At 44.5% G+C, this 16,670-nt stretch overlaps 2 protein-coding genes across 2 annotated transcripts; one reads left to right on the top strand and one right to left on the bottom strand.

The window, feature by feature from the left end:
- The first annotated feature begins 1,423 nt into the window (after positions 1-1,423).
- On the top strand, positions 1,424-3,930 carry LOC129831316 (60S ribosomal protein L11). The gene is made up of 6 exons (XM_055894613.1): positions 1,424-1,479; positions 2,198-2,348; positions 2,474-2,580; positions 2,957-3,088; positions 3,212-3,322; positions 3,851-3,930. The coding sequence occupies exons 1-6, from the start codon at positions 1,474-1,476 to the stop codon at positions 3,878-3,880; spliced, it is 537 nt and encodes a 178-aa protein (XP_055750588.1). The 5' UTR covers positions 1,424-1,473; the 3' UTR covers positions 3,881-3,930.
- Positions 3,931-4,694: 764 nt separating this feature from the next.
- LOC129831315 (kelch-like protein 31) lies at positions 4,695-14,672 on the bottom strand. The gene is made up of 6 exons (XM_055894612.1): positions 14,490-14,672; positions 9,845-10,346; positions 9,352-9,698; positions 8,692-8,991; positions 8,338-8,513; positions 4,695-6,676 (listed from the first exon to the last, which is right to left on the bottom strand). Exons 2-6 carry the CDS (start codon positions 10,284-10,286, stop codon positions 5,890-5,892), a joined length of 2,052 nt encoding a protein of 683 aa, XP_055750587.1. The 5' UTR covers positions 10,287-10,346; positions 14,490-14,672; the 3' UTR covers positions 4,695-5,889.
- Positions 14,673-16,670: the final 1,998 nt, after the last annotated feature.

Below are 16,670 nucleotides of genomic sequence, written 5' to 3'. Positions count from 1 at the left end.
ACATACACTTATTATTACGTTCTTAGCTATACTATACATATCTCCTGGGCATTTTAAATAATTTATGCAGCAGCATCCAAGACATTTTTGGACTCACCTTATTGTGCTGTGCTCACTTGAAAAGGAAGGTGGAGCAGCGGTCCTTGTGGGCAAATTTGGTCATCAAGTATGGCATTCTCTGGATTTATTGTGCTTTCATGACAACTGGGAACTGGAAAAGAAACAAGGTAGAATCACAACATCAGGGATCTTCAGGTTAGAGCTCTAGAAAGAGGCCTTAGTTCCCGACTTGGAATTCCGAATTGGATGACCATTCAAAACTTATTTTCCCAGGCGGAGCTCTTTTTTTCAGAGTTCCCAGTTGTCTTGAACTCACTGAAGTCTGAGATTTCCCAGTTCCGAGTTTCCAGTTGTTTTGAACAAGGCAGAAGTCATGCTGGATTGACAGCATGAATGTTTATCCTTTTAAGCTTGGTAAAGAGACTCTTAAACCCAGACTTGGACCACACACCCACTCCACTTAATAGCAGGCTAGTGATTGCTTGCAACGCTTGCAGTTAGCCACTGATTCCTTCCAAACCACTCATTGTTGAATTTGCGATTTCAAACTTGTTGTGTAATGTTTATGTCCAATGGCCGATGAGCATCAATACATTTTATCTATAATTTATCTTCATAAGACAAGGATTGAAAAGGATTTGCCAGTAGATTGTAGATGTGATTCAAGATGATGACTGCTTGTCTAGCTTGCTAGCTAAGATTTAGAAAGTATGATGTTGACATGATCAGTCCAATCAAAGCCACGGTAGATATAACGTGATTTGATGTCATTTTATCTGTGGCCAATGACCTTGAGCCTTCTTGGATGGGCACTTCTAATGTAACTCTATGGCAGCACCCAAGGGCTTGGATTTTCGAGCTGTCCCCATAGATTTTGTGGTGACGTAGTGTCCCCATGAGTGACAGAACACTGAGCCAATCACGGCGCAAATAGAGGACATTACCAACCCCTAAGGTCCATATTTTCCACTGCTGCCCCACCTCCGCAGAAAGCACTGAGCTAGGCAGAAACACCTGCATTTTGGAGCTGCCTTAGTCCAAAAAAGAGACCATGTTTGCATGCAGCTTTATGAACTCAAATTTATTTTCTTTGTTTTACATTGTTTGCAAACTGATATGTGACACATATTAATGCCAAAATAACATGCAAATCAGGCAAAAAAATACGGATTACATTTTCCACTTGTCATTTTGCTTTAAATAAACAATTTTATTGTGTTCTTGAATCAAAATATTCTTATATAAGCGCAATTGAATATTGATATATACTGTTTTACTGTACTTTATTATTGAATTTATGCGCCTATGGAACCTTTCTTCAAATGCATGATTTTACGTAGGGCTCATTTATTTAAACACTTCCCTATAAAAGCGTTGGCCCGGAAATGTGTCGTCCTCTTCAAGTGATCAAACATGGCGGTGAGTGAAGGTTTTACGCATAAGGAGGCAAGATTTCGCGGTTTACCTTTTAAATCCACAATCATCAGCGTTATAAGGCCAATAACCCATTGTTTTTATAACCAAATATGAGTAGGTTAATGTGCGCTATTGAAACAAAGTTGTATTACGCACAAAATATGCGTCATTTATTTTAATTGAAGCGTATGTTAGGGAAAGTGACATGGCTGTTGAAGTCGAGGTTTCTCCGAATATGTTTCTCAGTACTTTGTAACAGTTTACGCGATATCTGTAGAACGTTAACATTCGAACAGTGAAAATATGAACATTCACGAAATTGTAAAATTGACTGCAACATTGTAAACATGATACCTTAGCAAGGTGGCTAGCAGCAGACGGTGATGAGCCAAAGGATATGCACCGGCATGTCCTGTTGGCAGGAATCTGGTTATTTAGCCAGGAAGTTAAAGAACACATTGAATCACGTTTTTGAATATATTTGTCACTGTAAACATGTGTGGCTGTTTGGAAACGGCCCAAATATCGCCAGTTGGGTATCTATTGACATTGACCAGGATTTATTAGCTAATTAATATCGACATGTTGCTATGTTGGCAACTAGTTAGCTACACAGCCTGGCTGCATAGCGGCCAGCTGATGTAGCTAGCGAAACATACAAAATGTAATAACGTAACTGTTAACCTCCCAGCCACCTAATGCCAACGTTTGATTTCAACAGGAACAGGGCGAGAAAAAGGAGAACCCCATGCGTGAGCTTCGCATCCGCAAGCTCTGTATGAACATCTGTGTTGGGGAGAGTGGTGACAGACTGACCCGTGCTGCTAAGGTGCTTGAGCAGCTCACAGGCCAGACCCCTGTCTTCTCCAAGGGTAGGCGTCCTATGTCTGTTTTGTTTTTGATGTTGATCTGTGGCTGGGTGTTTGATGTGTTACCCTGTCGATTGACACATTGTTGGTGGAAAATGTTTAAGTCTTCCTCCCCCTGTACCCCTCAGCCCGCTACACTGTGCGATCGTTCGGCATCCGCAGAAATGAAAAGATTGCTGTCCACTGTACCGTCCGTGGAGCTAAAGCTGAGGAGATCCTGGAAAAGGGACTCAAGGTGAGTTTTCAATATTTTATACACTCTCCATTTACTACACCTATTCATTACAACCACTGCATGAAGTGTTTTGGGATGTGGCTTTGTTGACTATGCTAAACTCTTAATCGCCATTAATTTGTCACAGGAATGTTTCTTTTTGACTGACACCCTTTAGGGTAGGGCTTAGTGTAGTGTTAACATCTGCCCCTATTTGTAACTTGAGTTCCGTATACTTATGGTTAAGTTGTATCACTTGTGTTAATCCTCAACCAATGGTGATTTGTCAAGGTGTCAACTTTGACCATTGTCCACATGGTTAGCAATGTGTTTAGGCATATTGCCTAATGTTGCAACATGTTGCCCCTGCTAAATGGAATACCTCTTCCTTCCAAAGGTGCGTGAGTACGAGTTGAGGAAGAACAACTTCTCCGACACCGGTAACTTTGGCTTTGGCATCCAGGAACACATTGATCTGGGAATAAAGTATGACCCCAGCATCGGTATCTACGGACTGGACTTCTACGTCGTGAGTATTTTAGAATGATATAAAAACGGTTTGGTTTTGATTTCACCTGCCAGTTGGGATACGATAGTGTTTTACATGTCTTCTAATCTGAACCACGCTCTTTCTCGCGCTCTTTGTTTTCAGGTCCTGGGCAGACCCGGTTTCAGCATTGCTGACAAGAAGCAGAAAACGGGCCGCATCGGTTTCAGGCACCGCATCCGCAAAGAGGAAGCCATGCGCTGGTTCCAGCAGAAGGTGTGGCTCTGTTTTAAAAAATATAATTATTCTCTGCTCGACTCATGGTTTTGAATGGGTTCTCTTATACAGGGTGGGTAATCATACTTGCAAATGACTGTTGTGGATGCAGATTATTTGCTGTGTGTTGCCAACCAAAATATTAGGAGTTTTTCACCGACTGTCTGTACCTAGTATCCCAGTTGGATTATATCCACTGTTCTGAGGACCACATGAACTCGGCACTTGTTCCAATTAAACAGTAACGCACTCCTGAGTCTACTAATCAACAATTTGGTCTAAAATGTTGACTTTGATCATTTTGAATTGGCGGTTACTGTTTGGCTGAAATAAAAGCCTGCACTCAGTGCCCCCATGCAGGTATGATTGCCTTCTGCTGCTTGAATGCTGTTGGTAAGAACTCTGCTGACTTGTATTGTATATTAAGGCTGAATGACCTGTAATGTGAAATTGACAGCTTTTCTTCTGTGTGCAGCTTGAGTAGACTTCCTTGCTAAGCATCTAATTGTTGTCTTTTCTTTTTTTCAGTATGACGGTATCATCCTCCCCGGGAAGTAAAGGACCATCATTGACCTTGTTTATAACTATAATAAAATGGAAAAATATCAGTCTTTGGTTCTGTGGTCATTGAAATGATATGAATCATATGCTGCATTTTATGTTGAGTAATCCACATATATATATATATAATCCATATTATATATAATCCACACACATATATATTTCTGCATAATAGGAAACTGTTGGCAGTAACATGACTCAAAGGACAGACTACAGTAATGGGTCTAGATTCTGGAAAGAATGGAGCTTGCTCCTTACAAGCACATATTAGTATGTTCTTAGTCTGCTCTCAAAATCAGAATACTAGGGGTCTGTTGAGAAGCTTCTGCCTCTGAAGCTCAAATTGTAATTATACCATAGGAAGCTATTAAAGGGGAAACTAATCAGAATGCATGATGGAGACAATGTATTTGATTCTGAGTGATTGTCCCTGAAGTGTTCTTTCATAATTGCAGCCAGTTGTATTGGAACGGTTTGTGTATGTAGTGCTTGGTGCTTCATTCTTCTGCCACAGGATGGCAGTATTGGCTCTTAAAATGACTAGTCTGGGTGAATTGAGTTGGTCTGGGATACTATTTTTGGCGGTCACATGGCTTTTGTAATCACGATTTTCAGCAGCTGTCTGGTGTCTACAGAATGCATTTGGGAGTGTGTCAGACAAGTTGGTACAGGCATAGGGGAATTTATTATTCCAAGTGATGCCATGCCACTTCATCAGTTGGCCATTTTATAGAAAAATGGGCAATGCAGAAATTGTTTCCTGGACTGTGACCACAAGTGAACTCTGAGGTTTGAAACAAGACAGATCCCCTTAGGTCAGTAAGGCTTTATTCAGTGAAATACCAGGGTTACATTGCTTGTCTGGACTGACAATGGCTGTTTACACAGGCAGCTCAATTCTGATATTTTTCTACTAATTGGGCAAAAGATCTAAATTGGGCTGCTTATGTAAATGTCAAAAGCACCAACACACACTTACCCTGTGCCAGCAACTCTCAGTAAGACTAACACAGTGATTACTCCAATCAAATAAGCCTAATTAGCATCCAATTACCTTATGGTTGAGTCCTCATTTACTTGACCCCTATTTTTGCTAGGCAGGTTCCCATCTATGGGAGTTTTACTGATTCCTGGTAGCTTGTCATTGTATCGCCTGGATGGAGATGGCGGAGGTCAACTCGAACAAACACAGGTGAGCTGTAACCCATGGTCTAGATACAAAACATGATCTGAGCCAAATCTCTAAACGGTCATCCATTTCATTTCCGAATCAAAGGTCTGCTGTTTTGTTTATGGTAGGTGGAAATTCTGAGGCCTGCGAATAGGTCAGGGTCACAGTTTGCTGGGCTATCGCCCTGTCAGACATCTGTGTTCGTCAGTGGGTGACAATGTAATCATGTTATTTTGACCTCTAACCTTGTCCACCTATACTTCAGCAGTCACTGCAACTCTCACTTCATTGCACTTTAACATTTTTAAATGATGTATAATAAAACTTTTCTGAGCTAAACTACTTTAGACATACTTTACAGTACTGTTATACATATAGTATTACAAATACATATATTCGCTGATTGTATTTAATGAGAAATGTTGAACGTTTTGCTGAAAATCCTATTGCAATATTTGTCATAAGATTGTATGGCTTAATGTAGAACACCCAGACACTGTCATTCACTCCAGAATGTTCACACTTACAACCCCACACACACATAATCACCACAGTTCTTACATGTTCCACCTTACTAACTGCAATACATATTGTACACATACTGCAAATTGATTTAATTTACAGTCATATTCACATTTAACAACCACATAGGCTCCATTCCATTGAACTCCCTAATGTACTGTTGTCATACCAGTATAGGAGTTAATTCACTCTGCCTTCCATCTTTAATTTTCCTTCCTTTACTGCTCTGTTCCTCTATCTACAGCTCTCTTCTCTCCTCCACTATCACTCCTCCCTTCCATCTTCCTCTCTCCCTTTTTTAAAAATCTCGCTCTCAGGCAGTGATGGGCTGTGGGGCCACACTGCTCTCTCTCTGTGGCAGTAGCTGCTCCTCTTTGGTTGCTGGGGTGTTGCGGTGCTGTTGCCTGCGGGGGGTGTGGCGGGGTGGGAGAGTCAGGGTGCAGCAGGACACGCCCACAGTGGCCTCAGGCAGATTCTCCTCCATGGACCAGCTGTCAGTTGCCGGGGTGTACTTCTGCACGGACGCCTTGTAGCGCTTCTCGGCCTCATTCCAGCCACCCAGTAGGTACAGTTGTTCCCCGAGCGGCGACAGGCCTGCCGTGCTCACGCCCAGGGGCAGGGGGGAGACCCGGCTCCACTCGCTGTTCTCTGGGGAGAACACATCCATGGACAGGACATCCACACGGTCTCCGCTGGGGCTCAGCTGGCTACCACCCACCACATACACCTTCCCTCCCAGGGTGGAGGAGCAGTGCCAGCCTCGGGGGGTCTCCAGGCTGGCCTTCTCACTCCAGGTGTCCGTCTCAATGTTGTAGCAGGCCACGGAGCGCGAGTAGGCGCAGTTGATGTAGCCGCCGGTCACCAGGATGTCTCCGGAGGGCAGCACGGCACTGGCGTGGCAGCAGCGTGGCATCTCCATGGGCGTCTTGAGCTGCCAGGTGTTGGAGGAGGGCAGGTAGCTCTCGGTGGTGGCCAGCAGGCCCTCCACGTTGCGGCCGCCAACGGCGTACAGGCGCCCGCCGGTGGCTACGAGGCTGAAGTGGGTGCGGCGCTGGCGCATGCTAGCCAGATGCAGCCAGGTGTTGAAGCGAGGGTCATACCTGAGGAGGAAGAGATAAACAGTGATGAGTCAGAATATGAAGTTGTCTAAATTTAAATGAAATCTACACAATCAATGAACACTCAAGTATGCTTTATAATATTTACTGTATGTTAAGGTTTGGACCTGGTCAGTGACTTTTCTCATGTGTGGGTGTTTGCTAATACATAAACTCAGCAATTAAAGAAATGTCCCTTTTTCAGGATCCTGTCTTTCAAAGATAATTCGTAAAAATCCAAATAACTTCACAGATCTTCATTGTAAAGGGTTTAAACACTGTTTCCCCATGCTTGTTCAATGAACCATAAACAATTAATGAACATGCACCTGTGGAATGGTCGTTAAGACGCTTACAGACGGTAGGCAATTAAGATCACAGTTATGAAAACTTAGGACACTAAAGAGGCCTTTCTACTGACTCTGAAAAACACCAAAAGAAAGATGCCCAGGGTCCCTGCTCATCTGCGTGAACGAGCCTTAGGCATACTACAAGGAGGCATGAGGACTGCAGATGTGGCCAGGGCAATAAGTTGCAATGTCCGTACTGTGAGACGCCTAAGACAGTGCTACAGGGAGACAGGACAGACAGATGATCGTCCTCGCAGTGGCAGACCACGTGTAACAACACCTGCACAGGATCGGTACATCCGAACATCGCACCTGTGGGACAGGTACAGGATGGCAACGACAACTGCCCGAGTTACACCAGGAATGCACAATCCCTCCATCAGTGCTCAGAGTGTCCGCAATAGGCTGAGAGAAGCTGGACTGAGGGCTTGTAGGCCTGTTGTAAGGCAGGTCCTCACCAGACATCACCGGCAACAATGTTGCCTATGGGCACAAACCCACCGTCGCTGGACCAGACAGGACTGGCAAAAAGTGTTCTTCACTGACGAGTCACGTTTTTTTCTCACCAGGGGTGATGCTCAGATTTGCGTTCATCGTCGAAGGAATGAGCGTTACATCGTACTCTGGAGCGGGATCGATTTGGAGGTGGAGGGTCCGTCATGGTCTGGGGCGGTGTGTCACAGCATCATCGGACTGAGCTTGTTGTCATTGCAGGCAATCTCAATGCTGTGCGTTACAGGGAAGACATCCTCCTCCCTCATGTGGTACCCTTCCTGCAGGCTCATCCTGACATGACCCTCCAGCATGACAATGCCACCAGCTATACTACTCGTTCTGTGCGTGATTTCCTGCAAGACAGGAATGTCAGTGTTCTGCCATGGCCAGCGAAGAGCCCAGATCTAAATCCCATTGACCACGTCTGGGACCTGTTGGATCGGAGGGTGAGGGCTAGGGCCATTCCCCCCCAGAAATATCCGGGAACTTGCAGGGGCCTTGGTGGAAGAGTGGGGTAACATCTCACAGCAAGAACTGGAAAATCTGGTGCAGTCCATGAGGAGGAGATGCACTGCAGTACCTAATGCAGCTGGTGGCCACACCAGATACTGACTGTTACTTTTGATTTTGACCCTTTGTTCAGGGACACATTATTAAATTTCTGTTAGTCACATGTCTGTGGCACTTGTTCAGTTTGTCTCAGTTGTTGAATCTTGTTATGTTAATACAAATATTTACACATATTTGCTCTAAATAAACGCAGTTGACAGTGAGAGGACGTTTCTTTTTTTGCTGTTTTTATACAGGATATCCATGTACCTGCTGAGGGTGCTGACAGCGTGCTTGGCCTGGTTGCGTGCATCGTTCTGGTCCTCTCCCCCTGCCACGTACAGGAAGCCGTCCATCACAGCCACACACTGGTTGAAGCTCTTAGCGGGCAGCTGGGACAGGTGTCGCCAGGTGGCCGCACCCTCACGTGGATCTCTCCACAGCACCTGGAAGGGAACCAACGTCAACAACTTAGCACTTCTCATTTTAGATTATACTGTTGAATCATGGTGATTGGTGAAACAGTAGTTTTCTAAAATATTGGTTAACTTCTTCATCATGTCTTTGACCTGCCTAATTTGACCTGCCTAATGTTTAGCCCACCACAAGATCCGCCACACTCACCACTCTGCTCAGTGCCCGCTCGGTGATGGAGGGACGCCCCCCAACAGTCAGCAGGGTGGCCTGTCCTCCACGCACCTGCGTGCGACGAGACTGCAGCGTGTTCTGTTGGTGGGGTAGCAGGTGGTAGTTCATGGCATCCACTAGCAGGCGGTGGCAGTGAGGGTCCATCATCATCCTCGCCACGGGCTGGATCTCGCTGACCAGCTCGCTGGCAGGGATGGTCTCGAAGCGCACGTGGGACAGCAGCTCGGCGGCGTGCACCTGACGCTTGGGGTCGAAGTCCAGCCACTTCATGGCCAACTGTGGTTGAATGAAACCAGAAATATACTTAGAATCCTATTCGATTCGGCCTATAAATACCGCTCCCTCTCTGCTTCCTTGCTATGTCTCTCATTCCTACTGGTATTGTGTATTAATAACCATACATACAGTGAGTTATACTGACTGAGTATTTCTATTCACAGTAGGATGTCAAATAGCCTGGCAAGTGTCTGTGTACTAGGGTCATGTGGCTATATCATGTCCTTAACAGCTGGTCTGAGGATTGATTTAGGTTTCGCTCAAAATGGCTGTTGTTGGGGGTAGGGAATGAGGAGACCTGATCCTAAGTCAGTTATTACATGCAGAAGAGTAGGGTAAAGCAAGGTGAGCAGAGCTGACCTGGAAGGCAGTGACTTCAGATGGCAGAAGCAGGCTGTCCTCCTGGAGGAAGGCTGTGATCTGTTCCAGGGTCAGCTGGTTGAACAGGGGTGTCTCGGTGAACGCGACAAAGTTCTCCAGCACAAAGCGGCGGGCTGCGTCACGAACGGGAATCAGGCCGTAGGCGGCGGCGATGTTCCACACGTACACGCACGTCTGCACGTTCATCTCGGCCAGCAGGAAGTCCATGCACATCTGGAGCAGCTGGGGGATCTGGAGGGTGGCAGCAGCTGACACAGTGCAGCCGATGGTGTACAGGGACATGTGGACGCGGCCCAGGTAGGCAAAGGTGATCACGTTGGCCAGGCCTGGGAATAGGTGGACAACATCATCACTTTATTCATGTGTTTTTGTCTATTAATGTGGACTTTGACAAATATGTTTCCAAACAAGACTGTTCCTGCCTTTAATAAATATCAACTATAGATGCTAGGAGGTTAAGTGTGAAACTTACCGAGGGGGGAGAGTGAGGACAGCTCTAGACGCTTCATTCCGGGGTCCTTGGCCAGGATCTCCCGGAAGTACTGGCTGACGGAAGAAATGACCAGCTTGTGCACGTCGAAGGCCTTGGTCTTACAGGCTAGCTCCAGGTCGGTGAGGAAGCGCTCCTGGCGCATGCGGCTCAGCTCCTCCAGCAGGGCATTGCCGTGGAGGGGGCGGGTCACCTCACAGCCCAGACCCAGGCCCTTTTCTCCGGGCTTGATGATGGGAGGGGGCAGGGGGAGGTTGAGGTGGTTGAGCTGCACGATATCCAGTGCAGCCATCTCCTCGATCTTCTTCACGCCCTCCACCACCACCACTCCTCCTGCCATCTGAGTAGTAACAGTGGTCACCTGGGTGACCACTGGCTCCATGGCAATCTTCTTTGTATGATTGACCTTCTTCTTGGGGGCCATGGCGACAGCTACTTTAACAGTTGGGTTAAAGATTTTGGCTCTCGAGTTCTGACTGAAGCACTGAGGGATAAGGACAGACCAACTAATCAACAAAGCAGACTTTTTACTGAGTGTGATAAGGTGGACTTTCTTCATTGATAAACAACCACTGAAACACTGAGTGACTGTTGGACTAGCTATGTGTTCTCTACTGCTAACAGAAGGGGAACAGATTGACAGACACCGGTGTGTAAGGGTGGTGGGTAGGTGGGGTTGGTCAGTTTCAGTGCGACAGCACACAGGACCCGAAAAAGAGAAGTACTAAGTACCACAAGATCAGAGAAAAAGGCCATGGCAACACAGTGACGACATATACTCTTTATCTCGCTCTCTATCACAGACGGAGTCTAAAAAAAGAGGGGTGTGTGATTGACAGCTGCAGGTTTCTGAGGGTGCTTCGGGTCAGGTTTATGGTTTATAGCAGCCAGACATACATGTGCTTGTATTCATACTCACATACAGACTCCCACTATATTTCAGCAACAGAAAAACTGGGAATCTTATTCATGTTTTAAATGGTCCTATATACAAATGTGAGAAACTTGAGGGGAGTTTTAGAAGGACATTTGAAAAATATACAGTATGATCCTCTATAGTCTTTTAGTTTTGAATTAGAAATTCAGGAAAAAACTTTGCTTATACACATGCTGGTTATTCAAGTTTCAAAGTGTCTCAATCATTACGACAAACTAAGCACACACTTGTAACACATACTTGGAAAAATACACACATCTCACTAGCTCAACATCCATGGCAACTTCAATCACAGATACACAGGCGTGCTCATGTCACCTAAAATACACTAAGGGCAAAGCGAGTATAGCGGCACCCCTGCACCTTGGATTACTACCCAGTAAACCACCTCTGGTTCCACACCCCATACCTGCCCCAGTGATTTGACACACTATACCCAAATGACTTTCATTCCGTGCTTATCACTTTGTAAATAAACACAGAAGGACAAGCTGGGACTGTGGCCTTTATAGATATAAAATATAAAGGATCACAGGCAATTAAAATGATCATAGTGGGACAACCTAATCATGACTAACCCTTTGATTACAAGGGTACAGTGTCATTATCATCAACAGAAATACCACTGCTACTCTGTTCTTTTTTTACTCTTATTACCTATCCTGATGCCTAGTCCCTTTACCCTGCATTTGTGTAAATATCTACCTCAAGTACCTCGTACCTCTGCACATTGATCTGGTACTGCTTCTCCCTGTATATAGCCTCATTCTTGTCTATTTTAATCCTCCTGTTATTATTTAAATTGTTCTTAATTTTAACTCTGCATTGTTGGGAAAGGGCTCGTAAGTATTTCACGGTAATTTGTTGTAATGGAATTGACCCCTGGGTGTTCTACTCTGGCAAAGAGTCTCATTTTGCTTCATGCCTGTTTTGACTTGTACAAATAGAAACAGAAATCCAACATGCTTTTTACATACCTTGTGATATTCCTCTGCAGATTAATAAAAATAAAAAAATAACGTGGCAAGAAATGAGATAATATGTATACGTTTTGTGTGAAAGAACATTTGTTTCTCTCTCAAAAACCAAATCAGAGATTTTTCACTCCATGCTGCTGATGTTCTCAGTAAACAGAATACGTTTCCATGGCCAGAGTCAGAGTATAACAGCGTGTCAGAGTGCAGGTGCTTTCCACCACGTGGGTTATGAAAATACATACATGGAGATCCTGTCGGGGATTGACCCTCAGCCAAGGTTATTTATGTCCAGACTGTTGTTTACAGATCACCCACAGAAGCAGTGGATATGGGTCACCAATCATCCTTGACCTATCAAAGGGGTGTACATCTCCTCAATGTACTATGCTATATGAAGTACCCGTTTTAAGAGATAGTCATTTCATTGAATAAATAGATGTGGTGCTATTTTTGGTTCCTGTGATGAAGTCTGATGTTGTTCTATTGTTGTGTCTATTTGCCATGGGGCGTCCAGTATGGGGGATGACACAGCAGCTGTGACTCCCACCAACTGTTGTTACAGATATTTGTGAGGGTTAATGTGCTATGTGAAGTTTATTTTCATTTTATGTAATCAGGTCACATTGTTAGCTACGTTTCTAGAACCTTGCTGAACCTTTGCAAATGTCTTCCTCTGGTGGTCAGGTTCTTTCCCACCAGCAGAGAAGATTTAAGAAAGTGATCTCAGAAATATCCGGTTCTTTCTTACATAAGCAGCCTCTACTTGTGTTGTTGACGTTTCAAGGAGGATGCTTATCTTCACTTGCACTTCTCAAGAATGCTTGGCCAGGCAACAATTTAGGTCAAACTGTCAGGGATCACTCCCCCCCCCATCATTCCAATAGTTCTCATCCCACTGGGCACACACTGGAACCAACTTGGAATAGACGTTGAACTGACGTCTGTGCCCAGTGGAATCTCTGGTGCGGACCAGCCATAGGTCAGTAATGGTAGGTTATAATTTTGGCACCCAGAACAAATCTTGAGTAAGCGGTGGCCTCTGGCCATCTACTCGATTTTGGCAAGTCTGTCACAAGATATTATTAGTGATACAGTACATCACTGGTCTCTGCTGTTTCATCTCTTTTGGGGTGTGTTGCGACATCCAACTAGGTGGCTACTCAAACCCTCCCTTTGGCATGTAACTAACCATCTCCCAGTGTCAGCTCTCTCTCATATGACACCAACAACAGCTGCTGTCCTGTCCCCCTCTCCATATGGGGGGGGGGGGGGGCACAGCCCAGTCACAAGCATCGTCCACTGCACTGACCGGGGATATTTGAAAACATCAACGTTCGGAGAGATTGAGTAGGAGGGGAGTGAGAGAGGCAGAGAATCTAATACAGTATGCATGTGAATCTTTGTAAAAAATAATGTAAGCTAGTTGAGGTCTGAGGCAGAGCGTAATGTTGGGAGGTTATGGAGTACATTTTCATTGGTTGCTGTTTGGGGTTTTAGCCTGGGTTTCTGTATAGCACTTTGAGACATCTGCTGATGTAAAAAGGGCCAAATAAATAAATGTGATTGATTGATTGAGTGTACTTCTCAAATGTGTATTGGAGTGACCGAGTGTGCCATAACCTCCATACGGAAAAGATGTCTTTGTCGAGGGTGATGAGGGTCAGAATTGGTAGGAAAACGGGACAATAATGTGAAGGAAAGATGAAATACCAGATCCTTTGAAAAACATCATATGTGATAGGAACAGAGAGAGCATCTTATGAAGCTAAAGAAAAAAGGAGGACAGAAATTAAAAGGGGTCATGAACATAAGGAAAATAGCAGATGGATCAAAATCGACAGGAAAGATATTGGAACGGGATAGAGGTACCTGAGTAGGCGACACCGTGACAAAACAAAAACAAAGCCTGAAAGAATGATCATTAGCACTAACACCACCTGTTGTTTAACAGTGTTGATGCAAAATTGGGCTCCTGAGTGGCGCAGCGGTCTAAGGCACTGCACTGTCTAAGGCAGTGCTAGAGGTGTCACACTACACAGCTGGGCTGTATCACAACCGGCCGTGATTTTGAGTCCTATTGTGCGGCACACATTTGGCCCAGCGTCCTCCGGGTTAGGGTTTGGCCGGGGTAGGCCGTCATTGTAAATAAGAATTTGTTCTTAAGTGACTTGCCTGGTTAAATAAAATCTCAAAGCCCAGAACTCTGTGCGGTACACAATGCCATCATGCGTCCGACTCCCACCTCCCCCAGTGTCAGAATTCCTTTGCCTATCTCCAGAGATTATTTATAGATGCTGAGCAACACCGTGCCGTGCTCGTATTCATCCTGCTATCAACTTGGCCTCACATGAACTGTTTGTGAGTGTGAGTGAAATAAAATGCAACTTCAGATTCTACATAGTGTGTAATTGATGCTAGAGTGAATGTGATTACATCCATTATTTTAGGTGATTACATTTTTGAAAAGGTTCTTATTTGGGTATGTCTTTCATGCCAATGTCTGCACACTTGTAGTGTGTATTATTGGCGATGGTTAAGTTGTATGGTTCTGGTGGAATACAAGAGCGCAGCAGTGCAACTTCTAATGTCAACATATTACTTATTATATATAAGTGCTTTATGATTAGGATAGGCTATCTCATCAAGTTGGATATATCCATGACTTGAAGAATCATGAAAATAGTTAGAGACAAATACAGTCAATATGCTTTACCTGGCTCTCCACCCACTTTCCTCTCACTCTTCTTCTTTTGTATCTTGGCTTTCTTTCACTTTGTTGATTTTCTCTCACAGGTTGCTCTCTCTTCCTCTTCCCTCTGTCTCTCCGTCCTCTGTCTGTCTTTCAGTGCACTGTGGTTCAGTGTTTGAGCGAGTCAGGGTCCAACCAAGTCTATGAAATGAGACCCCCTCCCTCCCTAATTTCCAGCTCATACCACCTACAACTCCAAATGCAGGCACCCCCTCCCTCCCCACCAAAAACTCTCCATATGTGGCCAGCCCTCTGCCATCCACCCCCTTCAGCCACTAGGCTGAGCAGAGTATGCCAATATGCTGTGCTCAAGTTTCTGTTGTCTCACAGTCTATCTCTCTGTGGTGTGTGTGTGTGTGTGTGTGTGGAAGAGGCTCTGGTGCTATTTTAACAAAGTAGTGGAAAAACTTGATGGGGTTGTTGACGCACCGGATGTTGTAGAGATTCTATCAACAAGAAAGGAGGCATGCACTATGACACTGACAATAATATAATTGTATTGATTATTAATACATTAGCATCTGAATACCAGTATTGTAAGGGCAATAACTAATGATGGTAAAATATAAGATAAAAACTGTAAGATGTAACATTTATATATGGCCAGTTGTAGGTGGTGTGAGCTGGAAATTAGGGAGGGAGGGGGTCTCATTTCATAGACTTGGTTGGACCCTGACTCGCTCAAACACTGAACCACAGTGCACTGAAAGACATGATCACCAATATAATTTTGACGTCACAAAGGATATTAAAGGCCCAGTGCAGTAAATACGTAATTCTCCTGTGTTTTATATATATTTCCACATTATGAGGTTGGAATAACGCTGTGAAATTGTGAAAATTATGATACTCCCCTTTAGTGTAAAACAGTGGTTCCCAAACTAGGGTTTGCAAACCCATGTGGGGTTGCCTGATATGAAAATGGGGTCGTGGGAGAATTTCCAAAATCCGGAAAAGAATGTAACATTATAGTAGACGATCTTATACAATGTGACTTACATGAACAATTAGTGTTAAGTGCCTTGTTCTAGGGCACATAGACAGAGTTTTAACCTAGTGGGCTCGGGGTTACTGGGCGAACGCTCTTAACTGCTAGGCTACCTGCCACCTTGATAATGTTGTCTTTGTCTCTCAAAATCCTTATAATGGGGTTAATTTGAAAAATCTAAATGAAAATTATTTCAATCTAAAAGTTAAAATTCAACCAGAGAGCCCCTTAGATCATGGGAACGGCCGGCCGAACTTGACCGTTGTACTTAAATCATTCCCACGGTGAATGTGTAAGCCTTCTATGCTATGAAACCACATACTATTCCAGATACTTTGATATTACCAGCCACAATTGATTTTGTGAAAAAATGTGTGGGGAGGCAGAGGCACAGAAACTCACATCAATACCTTTGTCAGATAACACTGTGAAACTAAGAATTGATGCTATAGCTAGCAATCAAGAGGAAACTGACTGAACGACTCAAACACCCCACACTATGCTCTCCAAATGGATATTAGGTGTGAGGGCCGAGATGCCCATGCATTGACTTTTGTTTTCTAGGGGGATACTATTCACAAGTAAATATTGTTCTGTCTCACGATTCCCAAGCATGAAATGACACAGGGGATATTCTGTGTGCTGCGTGGCTATATTGACGAAAAACAGGTTCCATGGGATCAAATGGTGGGCTTTTGCACAGATGGGGCTACATCTATTAACGTGCGGCAGAAAGCCTCTGTACTCTAGTTATGAATGTGTCTCCCTCTGCTATGTGGACGCACTGTATGATACACCCTCTGAGCTATAATGGATACACCGCAGCAACTGGCGGCAAAAGAGCTGAGCGCACAACTTGGAGGTTATGCAGCAGGTAACTTCGATTGTAACCCAAATCGCGCACGCCTGTTGGCAAAACTATGTGGAGATATGGGATCAGAACATGACAATGTTCTATTTCACACTGAGGCTTGGTGGTTATCGAGGGGGAGTGTTGGAAATATGTTTTTAATTGAGAGAGAAACTGCTGTCAATCACAATGTATGTAAAACTAAAAAAATACTTTGTTGACTTTCTAATAAAATAAAATGTGGCTCCTTGACTATGTAACAGACATATTTGGGAAACTGAACGAACTAAACGCAATCATGCAGGTG

This window comes from Salvelinus fontinalis, chromosome 32 (genome assembly GCF_029448725.1).
Source record: "Salvelinus fontinalis isolate EN_2023a chromosome 32, ASM2944872v1, whole genome shotgun sequence".
Classification (NCBI taxonomy): domain Eukaryota; kingdom Metazoa; phylum Chordata; class Actinopteri; order Salmoniformes; family Salmonidae; genus Salvelinus; species Salvelinus fontinalis.
The sequence above is the reverse complement of the archived record's forward strand: the minus strand, read 5'-3'. Positions and strand labels throughout refer to the sequence as shown.